At 41.6% G+C, this 15,382-nt stretch overlaps 1 protein-coding gene across 3 annotated transcripts; it reads right to left on the minus strand.

Moving 5' to 3' along the window:
- Positions 1 to 6,738: 6,738 nt before the first annotated feature.
- Positions 6,739 to 14,187, minus strand: LOC129374320 (probable global transcription activator SNF2L2). Of its 3 annotated transcripts, none has more exons than XM_055052688.1 (7): positions 14,078 to 14,187; positions 13,755 to 13,796; positions 11,446 to 11,675; positions 9,776 to 9,881; positions 9,031 to 9,132; positions 8,744 to 8,885; positions 6,739 to 8,371 (listed from the first exon to the last, which is right to left on the minus strand). In XM_055052688.1, exons 1-7 carry the CDS (start codon positions 14,162 to 14,164, stop codon positions 8,247 to 8,249), a joined length of 834 nt encoding a protein of 277 aa, XP_054908663.1. In that variant the 5' UTR covers positions 14,165 to 14,187; the 3' UTR covers positions 6,739 to 8,246. The 3 variants fall into 3 exon arrangements, with proteins under 3 accessions (XP_054908663.1, XP_054908662.1, XP_054908664.1); XM_055052687.1 differs by having other exon boundaries at positions 13,755 to 13,799; XM_055052689.1 differs by lacking the exon at positions 6,739 to 8,371 and having other exon boundaries at positions 8,772 to 9,132; positions 13,755 to 13,799.
- Between the last annotated feature and the right edge of the window lie 1,195 nt (positions 14,188 to 15,382).

Genomic DNA, 15,382 nt, shown 5'->3' on the forward strand with positions numbered 1-15,382 from the left:
TCACTGTGTAACTTTAGAAACGGCACCTTTAGAAACGGCACCTCATATTTTACCTGCTTCAAAAGCTAGCTATTAAAATGATTTGTGTACAAAGTATTCTTTTTCTTCTGTTTGGAAATGTGGTTATTTGATGGTTTGCGACTCTAAAACTTCATAAAAGCGAACTGGTCCAGTTGAGCATCGGAACCTCAACCAGTTTGGTAAACAGCCGGACCCGAAAGGATTAGATTTCATTACGACCTCCCGAATTGCACTAAACAAACCAATCTCATAAATATGTAAGAAGAGAAAAAAAGATAAACAATGATGTTTTTAGTCTACAAAACAAGAGTCGGGTATTTTTGAGTTTCTGTGTAACTCATCAGAATTTAGGAGGTTTCCAACAAACCAGTGCATAAAGAGCTGTTGAAGTGGCACAACAATTTTACCACTTGAGGGGGGAAAAAAACGCCTTGGTGAACAATTCCAGGTTTTTGTTCCCTCAATACCCATCTAAACCCATTTTAGTTGGTTGCCACAGTGATGCCGTCAGGAGCATCTCTGCCTTTCAAACTCTCGATGTTCTGAGTTCAGAAACAGATGTTTTGTTCAAGTAACTTCGTTTATGTTGAAACAGACGCTGTTGACACGTTTTCCTCCGTTCTTCTTGCTTGATCGCCCACGCCAACCGAATCTGTGCTCCGAGAGGGAGACGTTTGGCGCCTTCGTTTCAAAACAATCGGTTCAATTGTCTTCAGCGGTCACAGGCTCAATCAGTGGAGGCAAAGTGCACGTTAAAGTCCTGGAGAAGCAAAATCCAATGAAACTAGATGTGTAATTTGGGTATAATTTTGAATATTTACAGCTGCGTTATTTGTCGAAACTACTGCAGTTAAGTTGAAGGGTGTATATTACATAAAGGACAAAACAGATGATCCTTAGTGCCAGAACACGAATAAGAGCTTAAAATATTAACCTGCAAATGATATGATGGCATAATTCGCAGATTTTTATTCTACTTAGGAATATTTGCATCCACAGGAACAGTTTATATGAATCAAAATAGGAAAAAGTACTAGCACTGGATAACCAATGGACTGAAATACAAGAGATTACTATATTGTCCTAATCCATAAAAATGTAGAGCTCAAATGATTTCCAACAAAAAAATAATATTATTTAAACTTATGTCTTTATTCATCTGTAGGACGTGGTAGTGAGAAGCTGGTGTGATGTGACCTTATGTGTGACGAGCTTGGAGAGGAGAGTGCTTGGAAACCTACATTGAACCAAAGTTTCTTTTTTTTTTTACTGCACCCGCCACATTTATTTCAGAGTTTTCCTATTTTCCCACAGTGCCATCAAAAGAGTCAAATGTATCTTCCCATATAAATGTAAATGACATGTTTTCAGTTTGGGTTTCACATTAATAAGAATGTGAAGAACATTTTAATTGGCAGAACACGACTTTGTGTCAATTTACCATTAGTAGACAATTACTTGAGTTTGTGTCATGCGTTTCACTTTGAATCTACAGTACAATTGTGCAATTTGTTATTTGCGTCGTTTATGTTGCAGACGGCCTTTGGGTCTGAAAGGAAACACTGGGCTTTGTCACCACGGTGTGATAGAGCACAGCGTAAACAGTGAGTCGTTTATGTGCTACATGCATAGAAATGATTCATTTAAAGGTTAATGCTTCTCACATCTTTGAACAGACCAGCTTAAAGCTTACCATGCTAACCATTTTTCTAGACTGTAAATCCTACAACGTGACCTCTGCAGTCCTGACATCTTCGTTCTTATTTTTAAGATATTTATATCGATTCTATTTGTGGTTTTGGTCCACTGGTGTTTGTAAAATCTGCCTTGCTTGTGGTCCTTGCTTGCACAGCATCTTTTAGTTTAAGTTTCAATTTGTTATCTTAAAAAAATAAAGACAAACGTCTGCCAATCACAAGATGCGCACGTCTGCTGTTATTTTTTAAGTTTCTGAGGCTACAGAGAGACGAAAAAAATGATACGGGAGGGAAATGTTTTTTCTTTTTTAAAAATAATTATAGTGCATATCGTTTCACAATCTTTTTTCTGCTGTATAAAACTTTATCCAAACGCTCCGGTCATCGCTGTGGGCTGTTTCTGCTCTTCCAGAGCAATTTGTGGGTGTGTAAAAGGAGGAGTGCATGAATTGCGTTGGATACTAATTGCATTGTACGTGTGTTGTACGTGTGTGTGTGTGCGTGTGTGTGTGTGTGTGTGTGTGTGCGTGTGTGTGTGTGTGTGTGTGTGCATTAATATTTTAATATTTCACTGTCAGATCTGTTTCTATGTTCTGTCATGTTTTGTTCTGTGCATCATCTCAAGAGGTGTGATGAAGAAAATAAATCGGCGTCTGAGGAAAGTTTTTCCATCTACACTGCAAAAACAAAAGAAATTACCATAACACCAGCAGCTACATATAAACATGTATAAATACTGTAAAATTCTGACACTTATACTGTATACAAATTTGACCATCTTTATTCGGATTTACCATAATTTTATGCCGGTATTTTACGGTAAATTAGAGATTTCTTTTGCTTCTTACAGTGTTTCTAAACCACAATGAAACAGTAGTGAAACCACATGGTTGAGGTCCCTGAAGAGACTCAATCTGTGAGCAAAAGCAACAGAAAACATACATTTTTCAAGTTTGAAGCTCAGAAATAACTTATCTTTAAATTTATATTTAATTCCTCTGTTGTTTCAGTCAGACACTCCAGGGCGTTTTCTTTTTCCTCGCTTTATATGAACTCAAACTAATAGTGGACTTTAAAGCAATAAACTTCATTTTGTGTCAGTTTCAGGGAAAGTCTGGTTTGACCAAACTCATACAATTACTTGGAGAGATAAAATAAATAAATGAGCAAATAAATCTGTAAAAAAAAATTTCCCCGCAGAGAATTAAATTGACATTCATTTTTATGTTGTTAATTTATTACATCAAAATCAGTTTTGACAGTCAATCAGTCAATGACAGATTTTGCACAAGTGCGGCAGCCTATTCAAGACGTGACTCACAAGCCAACAGACTAAATGTTGTCAAAAACCTAAAACTATGCTTCTAAGCATAGTTTTACTCCTCTGAGCCACAATAAGTTTAATTACATCCCCGGAAAAATTTTACTTTTACCTCATTTGCAATATGTCCAGAAATGCGAGAATCTTTTTGTGTTCTTCTTTGTTGTTGGTGGCACCTGAAATGTTGTAAAAACCTTAAAAGAATGAAAAGTCACTGAAAGAAGCATTTCCCACAACATATAGGAAAATTAAAGCTCACTCACACACACATATATATATGTATTAAAGAGAAGAATCCAGTTTCTGAACCTTTGCTGTTTTTCAAATCTCACATAAAAATCTGGCAAAATGTTCCAACAATGCTGCATGAAACACTCTGAGCGGCGAAAATTCGTGCAGATGAAATGCTCCGTGGGTGGACAACGGGATCGAAACGTGTCAAAAACACAACGGCGGGAAAGAAGAGAGAACTTCTTATCTAAGAGCTGTGGACAACAGCTGGGAGGCGAGTCAGTAAACCCAGAATGAATTGGGTCGTGTGCTCAGGGCCAGACGGCCTGCTGAGCCGTATGAAGCCTCACTGAGGTGATGAGTTGCGGCTGATGCCTCTAGCAGCACCTTGAAGGATTTATTATTGTTTTTAACCTCCTGACATTTTCCTCAGATACCTCAGATCGGTATCTAAGGTGAACGATGTTTCTTTTTACAGAAAAACATGTCAGACGTCTATATTTGTTCTCTAAAAGGGCGTCTTCTGCCTGTGCTCGGCATCTTCCAACATCATCTGAGTTGTCAAGAGAACATCTCTATATACAGCTCCAACCGAGAGACACACAAAGTCAAAGTGATGAACTTTTACATTCTGATCGTTATTCCTGGAAGCGTTGTTGCAAAGGGCTGAAACTTGATTTGATTCTGTCAAACCAACAGCAGAAGTCGAGCCACGTTGCTTTTTCATGCTTTGCACATTGTGCAGGAATTGTCAGCGCCCTGCCACGAAAACTCGATGCGGTCGTGACAGAGACAAACACGTCTGACAAATCGAGAGTGTTTCTCAGGAACATCTGACAGGTTCTCACAAAGGACACCGACATGGCATAAAATAAAACAATCTAAAGCAATCACAGAGTGCCGTGTCGGGGATTTAAAAATGGCACTCATCAAAATGTTTCGCATCAACACCGACAAGGGGCAGAAGTACAATCAAGTCATATTACAGGTGATTACAGAATTCCCCTGTGAATAAAGAGTGGGTTTCTTTACGGTGGGTGTCCAATGGGGGGAAAGAGGAAATGGATTGTCTCCACAGCAGATTAAAGTCACCTTAAGGACCTGCTTTTTGTGCTTCCTACCTCCAGCAGAACCTTTCTCTGTGCTGTTCCATTAGCTCGAACGTGTCGGTTCATTAAGGACATATATGTGCCTTTACGTTCCCCAGAGCTGTTTGCTGGGCAGCCGAATGGCCTTTCAGCTCCTCTGTGACTTGGACACAATTAATCTCTGAAGTTCTCTGGCAGAGTTTTTTTTTTTTTTACTTCTAACAATAATTTATATATTAAATGAAAGAATCACATCTTAGATGGCGCCTTGAATGGATTTGTTGACATTTTACTCTCATTCCACCCAAAAAAAAGGATTTATTTTTAGTCTCAGCTGACAAAATTAGATTTTTTTTGTTTTGCAGAATAAATTAGCAGTAATTAAGGTAAAAATGAAATACCTGGCAGGTCTCCCTTTTTGGCCGGGAAACTACCATTTCCAACCCCCATTTCCAGCCGAGCTACAGTATTTGTATTTTTCTGTAAACGTCCCAGGTGTGAAAGGATGAAAACTATAATGAATTAAAAACAAAAATGGTCCCAATCTAAAACTATCGCGCAGCTGTTTTGAATCGCAATGTCTTGTGAAGGCCAGTTGCTTTAGGTAAGTGACCTGAAGCTGAGCTTTTGGTCGTGACATGTACATTCAATTTCTATCCAACTAGCACACGAGTCAGTAGAGCGCTCCCAGGGCAGCCACTCATCGCTGGAGATTGGATCCGTTTTGCATCACAAATTCTTAGAAATTGAGTCTTCAGGCGATGTGCTGGTGATGGTGAAGGCGGTGGTGTTGGGAGGGGGCGATGGCGGCGCAGAGAGGCTGCAGCACAAAGTCACACGGATGTTTTTGAGATATGATTGCAAAAAAAAAAGAAGAAAAAAATGGTACAACTCAAGCATCGGTTATGAATGTATTGGTGTGGCAGAGCAGATCTCATGGTTTAGACCTTCTGTCTTTGAGAAAACAGTATTTGGCGTGTTTATACTTCACAGATTCAGCCAACAAAAACACACTTCTCACTTGGTGCTGCCTCATCATTTCTCACTTTACAATCGTCATTCAAACTAAATGTTTGTTCTCTAACAGTTCTCTTGCCCCACCTGTCGGAGAACTTGAGAAAATGCAGCTATCAGACACAAATTCATCAAACTGGGCAACAATTTGCTTTTATATTGCAGCCTTGAAATACTTGAAGCTGTTATCAGGCAACAGATTGAACTGACGAGACAGTCATGTTTAATATGCTTGATATCATTCTTTTTTTTTTTATGAAAAGTTGGTAGCACACTTAAAAAAATATCTTAATAAGCGTCTAAATAATTTGCCACTGTGTATTTAGGCATTCGCTTTTGGTTTAGCAACTCCACAGAGTCAATTTTCTTTTAATTCATACCATCTTTTAAGCTGATTTCTACAAGCACAAGCTGACCTCACTAAATTGACACAAAGCTGGAACTTATATTAGTCCGAAATTTGCAGAGTCACACTATTTTTGCCTTTATAAAATAACAAAACAAAAACAAAGAACAAATGAAAGCCCTAGTTGAGCCAAATGTTTGCTGTCTGGAATCAAAGCAACTCTTCTGTTCTGGTTCTACCTGTTTGTGTTTCCTGCGTAGCAAATTTTTGGGGAAAGTAAAACTGCTCACCTCACTCTATCCTCTTTCAAAATACTGGAAAAGTTTTTTTTTCTGTTGCTTAGGTTTCAACTACGCTCTAAGGCTGTCGATGGCGCGCCGCTATTTAGACACGACAGTAGTACCTTTATATTTTAGAGAGGAAGAACTTCAAGAACTCATTTTCTTTCAGAGCAGCATATGTGATGGTAGACCACCAGCAGTTTCTTGGCGTTTTGTGCATTTCAGATTTCTAGCTCATCTGGCTTTCGGTATTTGTTCTCTTCTAAGAGAGGCACTTGAACAGACGGCGTTCAAGAGCTGCTTCTGGTCCCGTTTTGATGTCTTGACAGCCCTGACTCGTGTGAAAAAGCAGCTGAACAATTTCGATTTAAACATATGTATCTTGTGATTTTTAAAAAATATCACTGTATTCCAGTTTTATTTGTCTGTATCATTAATTTGTGTTTTTTTAAGTGTGTTTGAATTTTGCAATTTTTCTTTGTGAATTTGTCTAAAAAAGTTCACCATTGACAATAGGTTCTCTCTTTCTTCCTGCATGCTCTCTCAATAATTTTGATATCTTTTCTTTTTAACCCTTTCCAGGCAGATGTTGCAAATCTGCAACAACTTAACCAGTCTTTGCAAGCCTGAGAGGGTTAAATGTAAAAGAAAAATTCTTAAACTTTACACTTGAATTCAGATTTCAAATGCCTAAACTCAAACTACAAACACTTCTTTTTTTTTTTTTTGGTAAAATTTATTTCGTACATGTTTGAAGAGATTGTCTTGACAATGAATCTGTCCAATTGCCCAACAACCAGGAGAGTACATGAAAGAAACTGAATTACTTCTCACACAAACTGTACACTATGTGAATATATTGTAGCACAAGGGTTCGACACGGAGACCCCTCGTTAGATTGAAACTGACTCCACAAAGCGTCAGTGACAAAGTTCAAACCATCGTTACTAGTTGAAAAGTGTTTTTGTTGTTATTGTTTTTTGTTTTTTAACACCAGAGATGCACCGAGAAATCTCCTGCTGACCCGAACCCACCAATTTCCAGTTCCATCACCCCCGTCTGACGACGAGCACAAAAATCCCAACGTGATTTTTGATCATTGAACACACCACACCTGAAAACACTCTGACAGGCAACACTTAGCAGAGATTATATGTTAACTGGTTTGCCATCAGTGAAGTGTTTAAGAGTCACAGAAAGCATAAGCTATTTGAAATATAAATGTTTTTTTGTTTTTTTATTGACATGTTGACATTAAAGCCATTGAAGTTTGAGTCCATGAAGGCAGTACGACAACGTTGCTCCGTTTTATCCCTTTTGGATCTCAACTTGTGTCTGTAATTTGCAAATACTTGCAGCCTTTTGGAAACCTTGTTGTGAAAAAGCAAAACAAAAAGGGATCTACATCATCTGGGAAGTCAAGTTTTAATACTATCCAGGCTAAAGGCTAATGTAAGATGCTAACTTTAGGCAAAATTGCAAATGTTGTATTTAGTCTCGGTTTGTTTCTTTTGGAAATCCTCTTTCTCACACATGAGGCTTGACATTGTCTCTGTGTTTTGAGTAACTAATGATCACTTATGGCAGACTGGGGCTAGTAAAATCAATACCTAAAGAGAAATCGACACTGGTTGGTGAAAAAACTTTGCAGGACAATTTTAATCGGTGCATCTCCAGGCTCACATTTTTATTCCCAGTATGCTTTACCTCTATTTTCCTCTTTTTTTTAATTATCATTGTTATTATTAAAGATACCTTATTTTAAAAATCCCCATGTATTTTACACAAACGCATTATGTTCACTTTGTTACAGCTTCTTTACAAAGTCTTCAGTGTGCGCTTCAGTCCTGCAAACTGGAACACACGCGGGCGGGCCGCGGAGGAGCCGGATCAAATATCATGCTCCGAACACACAATGTCAATCTGTCTTTGACACACAAGCCGCGAAAGCAATCGCAGATGAAACGTGAGTGATTATTTGGAAGAGAAGAGCGAAGAGGGGCAGAGACAGCAGTCTGTGCAGCAACGTGTGAGTCATCCGAAGCAGAGGAGGACGAACAAAAGGAAAAACAAAGCGTAGCTTCGTGAGTGCTAGTCTTTGAGTGGTTTCTCCACTTTTCATTTTCTTTTTTTTGGGACCATTCTTTAAATGACAATAATAAAAATAAAAAAAAATGAAAGGGACGTGGCAGAGGAAAGGCATGAACAAGAATATGAATAAAAAAAAAAACGGGAGGGCCTTTCCTTTCAACCCTGATCTTTTGTGTTGTTGTCGTCTTGATCCTCTTCACTGTCGAAGTCACTGTGGAGGCTCTTGGCCATAGTGCTTATGTCTCTATCCTCCTTCTTTAGCTGAACCGGTAACGGGGTCACTGGTTATGAAAAGGAGACAAAAACAGAACTTATTAAATGGTCATTTTGTTCAGGATGCTGTCACCAAAACAGACAAATCACTGTCATCATTGACAATGTTTCCACACCAGAAAGCCCAGTGCTTTTTGTGCTAAAAAATTTGTTTAAAGTTGAGAGTAAATTTGAAAATGTCACTTTATAATTATGTGTTGTTGGAAGGTGAATAAATGAACGCAAACTGTGAAGTCTTGAAATAAATAAATAAATAAGCAATGCTACGCCTGGTGGGGCCTTTGTGTCGGCGTTTAGTACACTGGGGGCAATTCTGATCATGGCACTCAAAAGTAAAAAGCTTGTTCCGAATCATTTTGAACAAAACGCAAAGCTCTCACCTGATTGGACGAACTGGTCTTCAGCTCCTCCGCCATGGTTGCCGTGAGCGGCGCCCACGCTCTCCTTCCGCTCTTCGTCCGCGACGATTCTCTGCCTGGCGCTCTCGAACACCGATTTGATGACGATCGAGTCCTCGTAGATCTGGAGTGGACAGGAAGCAGAGTTAACCAGAGCCCAAGCTGTCGCTCAATCCAGTCGAGATGGAAAAACGACATTTGCGACGACGACAGAGGAACGAAAACGGAGGACGGTCCGCTGGCCGGCGAGGGAGCTTCCGAGGTTTCACCTGGGATCCCTCCAGGTTGTAAGTCTGTGCATTGTGACATAGAAGGAAGACGTCCTTTTCCAAATCCCCAACGCTTCTGTACTTGTGGTTACGGACACGCTCCTGTGAAGCAGGGAGGATGATAAAAAGTTCATGATTCAGACATAATTTGATCCATCGTACAAGAGAGAATTTCTTGAGAAGCAATTTTGAGAGTTGAAAGTTTATACACACCGCACTAAGAAACCAAACTGGAGACTATCCTTTACAACAGCTTTGAATTTTTATCCTTTTTATCTATGCTGTAACCACCAAATCAAATATAATAACAGCCTTAGTCTCATAAACAAATCTAATAATTTGGCTGCATAGATAGATATGATTGCAAATGTTTCATGATACCAACAACACAGTATAAACCATACATTTCTAGTTATAGGTTTGTGATTTCTCAGCATTTAGCATTGAAACACACAGCACTATCTCTGAGTCAGGGTTTTGCTTTCGGCATAAACAAAACATTTTCCAATTTGCTCCTTTTTTCCGTGTTTTTAGTGTGCCAGCACAATTACTCAGTGGGTTTTACACTGTAGACCCAAGAAAACGTGACTTTCACAATGCTCCGGAAGTTCAGATCTTTTGAAACGGCAATACAGAAGAGCATGGAAAGACAAACTTCTCCACATGTCCCGACGGTGAGATATATATTAGCAGTCAAGGTGACAAGGAGATCTGTGTGTGGGTCCCCGGGCTCTGCGACACGTACTCTGATCCTCCTGAAATCCACAGGCTTTCGGATTAGCTCGTAATACTCCGGTACTTCTTTCTTAGAGGGAAGCTGCACAAAACCTTTACTGATCTGTCGTCCCAGCCTGCGAGAACAAGATGAGGTTTCAGATAATCTTATTTGATCAAAAGAAAATAATAATAATAATAAAAAAATACTTCAATGCAGTACAGGGGTGACATTTAAAAGTCCCAGTGGAGTCTCACAATGGTGACTCCTCACATCTACAGATATAGACAAGAGAAATGAACGGTTTTTAAATTTTGAAGTTTACGTTTTGTTTGTTTGAAGGGTGGGTAAAATTATTTGTTATAAACTACATATGCAAAATTCCTTCCTCTTTATAAAACGCTTAAATTGTTAACAAGTAAAAACCCAATTGAAATGTTTTCACATTGACGTGTTACTATTGCTACGGTGTCGTCAGCTTTTTAAAATTTATTTTGCTTCTGTTGTTTTTTTTTTCACAAAATATTATTTGACTCCAACGATGAAAAAGTAAACTTTGCAGTCAGTTTCACCGTCATGCTTCAATCATCCAACATGCTGAGGTGGGTGAAGCGGAGCGTCTGCACGTTGACCCCACAGTGGCGAGCTGAAAAGTTTGTCGTTGTTCTTTTCCACCTCTCATGTGTTGGAAACAAATGATTCAGCGGAGAAGACGAACTTCGTCCAGATGACTAAATTTCCACTTAACACCAAACAGCTAGCCCGCTAGCGAGGGTGTATTAGCAGCTAGCTAACGGCGGTTGAAGCTCAACCATCTCAGCAGTGGAAATGTTGAATGAGAATAAAAACTACGAGATTAAATAGCTCTGCCATTTGAGACCTACGATGATGTAATTTAACACCAACTCACAATCAGCTCACATGTCGTGATTTTCATATTGGTTCAATGTATTTAATATCTAGGTGTTTCAATGGAATGTGACTCTTTCAGATCGATTTGATTCGCAATTTTGATCATATTTCACGTTTCCTTGTCTCGGCCTCAGTACACTGCGGTCTTGTCTTGGGTTAAGTGGCTTTGACTACAATGCTGGTCAGACCGCCCTGATCAACTTTCTGTCAACGTTTTTGCAAAGCCGAAACGGAACCCGGGCTTTTTTTTTCCCTCCGAGAGACGCAGCTGAACCCAACTTGAACGAGGAGCACAGGCAGAATAACTCTGCAAAATAAGGCAGTAAGGTAAGGCGAGGTATTCTCATCATACACTTCATCGTTTGCTGAAATGAAGGTACGTTCTGAAGTGTATCAGATATCTGGAGGGCACTTCAGTCGCTCACAGCATGCCTCTAAAGACGCTTTCCCGTTTCAAGAAGTGGAACGTTCTGAAATGACTTTGATAGATCAACCTTCATTTGTTACATCACACACAAAAAAAGATGTGCATTTTTGGGAAAAAAAAAGAGGCACAATCAAACAATTTGAGGATATCCCAAGGATTCCTGGCTTCAGGCCTTTTGACAAAGCGTTGAAACCCCCGTCAGTGAGCGTCGTTCTTAACTCATCGCCCTGTTTTGGATCAGAATTTCCTCACTTTAAAAGCCGTTTCGTCTGTCAGCGTAACTTCAAACTATCTTGGCAAAGAACTGGAGGATTTGTGAATGCTTGAAGCAGCAATACTGGAACACAAGCACGAGACTGACCCGTCCTTGTAGTTGATGACCATGTCCACCAGAGTGTTCAGCATCTTGGTGAGCTCGGGTGGATTCGGAGGCAGCTTCTCAGCCGGCGGGCGTCCTCGCTTCCTTTTGACCTTTTCGCCCGTTTCTTGGCCCGCCTGCAGCTCTTTCTCTCCATGGTGGTCACCTTTGCGCTTCTTCAGGCCGATGTCTTCTTCCATGTCCTGCAGGGAGCTGTTCTTCTCTGCCTCAGGCTGGAGGAAGAGGAAGCAGTGGGTGGGAGGGGAACCTAGTAAACTCAGACAGACGCACAGGGATCAGGTGAGGTTGAAGGTTTCGCGCAGTTTGCTCTTTCATTGCAAACCGAGTCGTGTTCTTAAGGTAGACGCCTCGAGTCTCGAAAGTGCTGTGATACTGATACCCAAGGCGCTTCAAAGTCTGAAGTCTGAAAATATTTATTTTCTAACCAGATTTTTTTTTTTTTTGTACTAGAATTTAGAGAAGCGCTCACAAATGGAAACTGCATTTGACAGATTTTATGTCAACCTGGGACTTGGAAGTCAGAAACCACAAACCCCACCGCATTTGTCCGTCCGCATCGGCAGACGGACAACCACACCTTTCAGTGCGGATGTCGTTACTGAGGCGGGAAAGGTCGGTTGCTTATTTTCAATACCAGGAAGCTCTTTTGAAGTGAAGTCAATGGAAGCAAAAACAAAAAATACCAACAAAAGAACAAAACAAAAACTGTTAGAAAGGAAGTTGCATCGAAATCTCCACAGGGAGGCAGTCGGCTAACAGCCGGCAAGGCCAGTCGAGCCAGTGACACCAACCGCGAGCAGAAGAAATCAGATTAAAACGCAGACTAAACTAATAATGTTCACCTTGTTTTGACTGCAGAGCTGGGTAAGAACAGCTGCTCTGTCTCTCTCACACACAGTGTGACAACACCTCTGACTCTGTTATCAATAATCAATCACAGAAAAGCTTCTGAGAGGTACTGGATGGTTACAATGGTGAATTCTCTTGACCTGCTGATGTCGTTGGCTGTTAACAAAAACGAGACACATTATTTATTCATTCATTTCTGAGTCTGCCGGAAGCGCGCATGGCGACCCGGAATGCCGCGCGGCGCCTTTGCAGATGCGGAACACGTTGTTTGCTCCGGAGTGTGTCGCTGTCAAATTATTAATATTCAACATGCGACACGTGAATGAAACAGATCAGCCTGCAGCGCGGATGAGGAATAATGCCAGCCACTGCTGCTGGCTTGCTCCCTGCAGAATGGCACCAAGAAAGTCAATAATAATAATAATAATAATAATAAGTGGATTGAAGCGTGTTTCTGCATGCTTCTTCATAAACATCTGCCGCAGCCTCTGTTTCTGCAACAAAGGCACGTTGGATGCCAGAAAACACGAGGATGCGTGCTGCAGCAGCGAAGCCACGCAGACCCAGACTGCTGATGCGCCAGACGGGATCGCACGTCTGCGTTCACATGAAGAGCGAGCAGCACGCGCGCGTGTGACGAGGTGTTTTCTCAAGGACGCAGAGTCGGAATCGAGCCGAGACGCGGGGAGGTTTTATTTGCGCGCATGTTGGTCAGGAAGAGGAGAGAGAGAGAGAGAGAGAGAGAGAGAGAGAGAGAGAGAGAGAGAGAGAGAGAGAGAGGAAGTCAACAATCGCTGAGATAGTAAAGCGCGGAGGCATGGCAGAGAGGAGAAGTGAGTTAGAGGGGACAAGAAGAAGAAGAACGACGAGAGCTGCGACAATCCCAAATCCCGCTCATCATCATCATCATCATCGTCGCTCGGTTGAGACGCCTAGAAGCCGTCGCTCCGGCAGCATGCTGGAGGGGGATGCATAGAGGGGCAGCGGGGGGAGCATCGGGGGGGTTAGAGGGGGCGGAAAGTGGGTGCAAGAGCGAGGGGGGCGCAAAGGGGTAATCCTGAAACACGCGCATCCCAGCTGAGAGCCGCCTGCATGCGGGAGCCTTCTCCTGACCAGCCCGCCTCTCCCCTCACTAATCCGGCAAAGATTCCCCTCTCATCTGTTACACACACCTACACGCTCCCTCTCTTCTCCCTGACACACACACACACACACACATGCGCGCGCACAGGGACAGGCAGGAATAAAAACTCACACGCTCTCTCTCTCTCTCTCTCTCTCTCTCTCTCTGTCTGTCTCTCACACACACACTTTTTTTTTCCTTTTCTTTTTTTTTTCCTTCTTCCCCTTATCCATCTCTTCCTCCCTTCCCCATGCGATGTAGCCTGGCTGAATCCGGAGCCCGGAGGAGACAGAGAGAACATGGAGGCGGATGTATTTACCTGAGCGCAGTGTGCCAGGCCGGCTGCCGGGATCGGCTGCAGCTGCTTGGAGGGGGGATGTTGTGGGAGGGTGGGGGGGTGGAAAAAAAAAAAAAAAAAGAAAGAAAGAAGAGAATTAGCAAAGCAGCATAGCGGCGTGTCTGCTGGTCTCTTCATCAGCTGATCACTCAGAAAGCGGAGCCCAGAAGGGGGGAGAATGAAAGCGCTGTGTGTGTGTGTGTGTGTGTGTTTTTCATACACAAATCAATGGGGCTGGGTATTTAAAAAAAGAGAGAGAGGGAGAGCGAGAAGAAGAAAAAAGAGAAAAAATATTAATACCATACCCATCTCTTCTCCTTTCCTTTCTGCAGCTCTCTGGAGTGTTTTCCTTTCTTGATGGTGTCAGGCCCAGTCAAGCTTGTCTCCTTCATTTTTTATTTTCCCCCCAGATGTTTTTTTTCTTTTCTTGTCTTTCCACCCCCACTGTTAAAAGTCTCCCCCCCTCCCTCTTTTTTTTTTTAAATTTACTTCTATGTTTTTATTATTATTATTATGGTTATTATTTTAAAGGCACAGCGGCCGCAACAACCTGCAGCCTGTGCATTTATATAGGCAGCCTGGAAATTATTCCAATTATTGCACAAGTGTTATTGACTCAAATTACACTTGACTTCCCTCTACCACAGCTGAGAGAGAGAGAGAGAGAGAGAGAGAGAGAGAGAGAGAGAGAGAGAGAGATGGTAGAGGGGGGTGTTGGCAAATGACTGAAAAATCTGCAGCACTGATTGCTGCTGGAGCTGAAACAATGGCAGGAAAGCAGCCCAGTTCGGGCTGCAATTCAAGCACATCTGGTTTCTGTGAAACAATTTGACTTTTTTTCTTTTTTGTCTTTTCGTCCTCCAGCATGTTGTGCAAAAAAAAAAAAAAAACACGCTCCGGCTCACACGACAGGAAAGTAGCCACATAGAAACCGAGGGGGAAAAAGTTGATTTCCACAGCGACTTGAACTCCTGTTAATGACATCAATGTATTTCGAATCAGACGGACACGACTATGAGTGGTCATCTGGCACACCGGTCCTCTTCAGGTAGTTTCTACTGTTTGACCAGAGTGTTTCAGCGGAGGATGGCTTCTGCATAGGAGGACAAAAACAACAACGGCACCAACACAACACAAAGGCATTTTAAAGCTGGCAGCAGCTGCCAAAACGCAATCGCCGCAAATAGTTGTGCGCCTTTGCGTCACTGTGCTGGAATGTTGACCCACTCTTCTTATTTTCATTTGGCGACGCTGAAGGGTTTTCAAACACACGCACGATCCCGTTTAAGGTCCTGCGCCCAGTATCCTAACTTAGATTGACACTTGGACATTGACTAGGCCCCTGCAAAACCTTTACTAATTCTTGTATTTATTTGTTTTTAAAGATATCAAGAGGCATACGTGTTGTAGAGTTTTGTGAACTCGGATCAACTTTAGACTTTGATTCCTGAACCTACTAAAGCCTAAATCGATATACTTAATACACACATTATCTCCTACTGCTTCTATCTTGTCAGGCAGCAGGTCAAGCTGTTTGCACAAAACTGGTCCATTTCAGTTAAAGACGTCTGCACGCTGTGACCAAGCCAACAACACCAGTAGAGCGAGGC

Source organism: Poeciliopsis prolifica, unplaced genomic scaffold (assembly GCF_027474105.1).
Source record: "Poeciliopsis prolifica strain line A6 unplaced genomic scaffold, Auburn_PproV2 SCAFFOLD035, whole genome shotgun sequence".
In the NCBI taxonomy this organism is placed as follows: domain Eukaryota; kingdom Metazoa; phylum Chordata; class Actinopteri; order Cyprinodontiformes; family Poeciliidae; genus Poeciliopsis; species Poeciliopsis prolifica.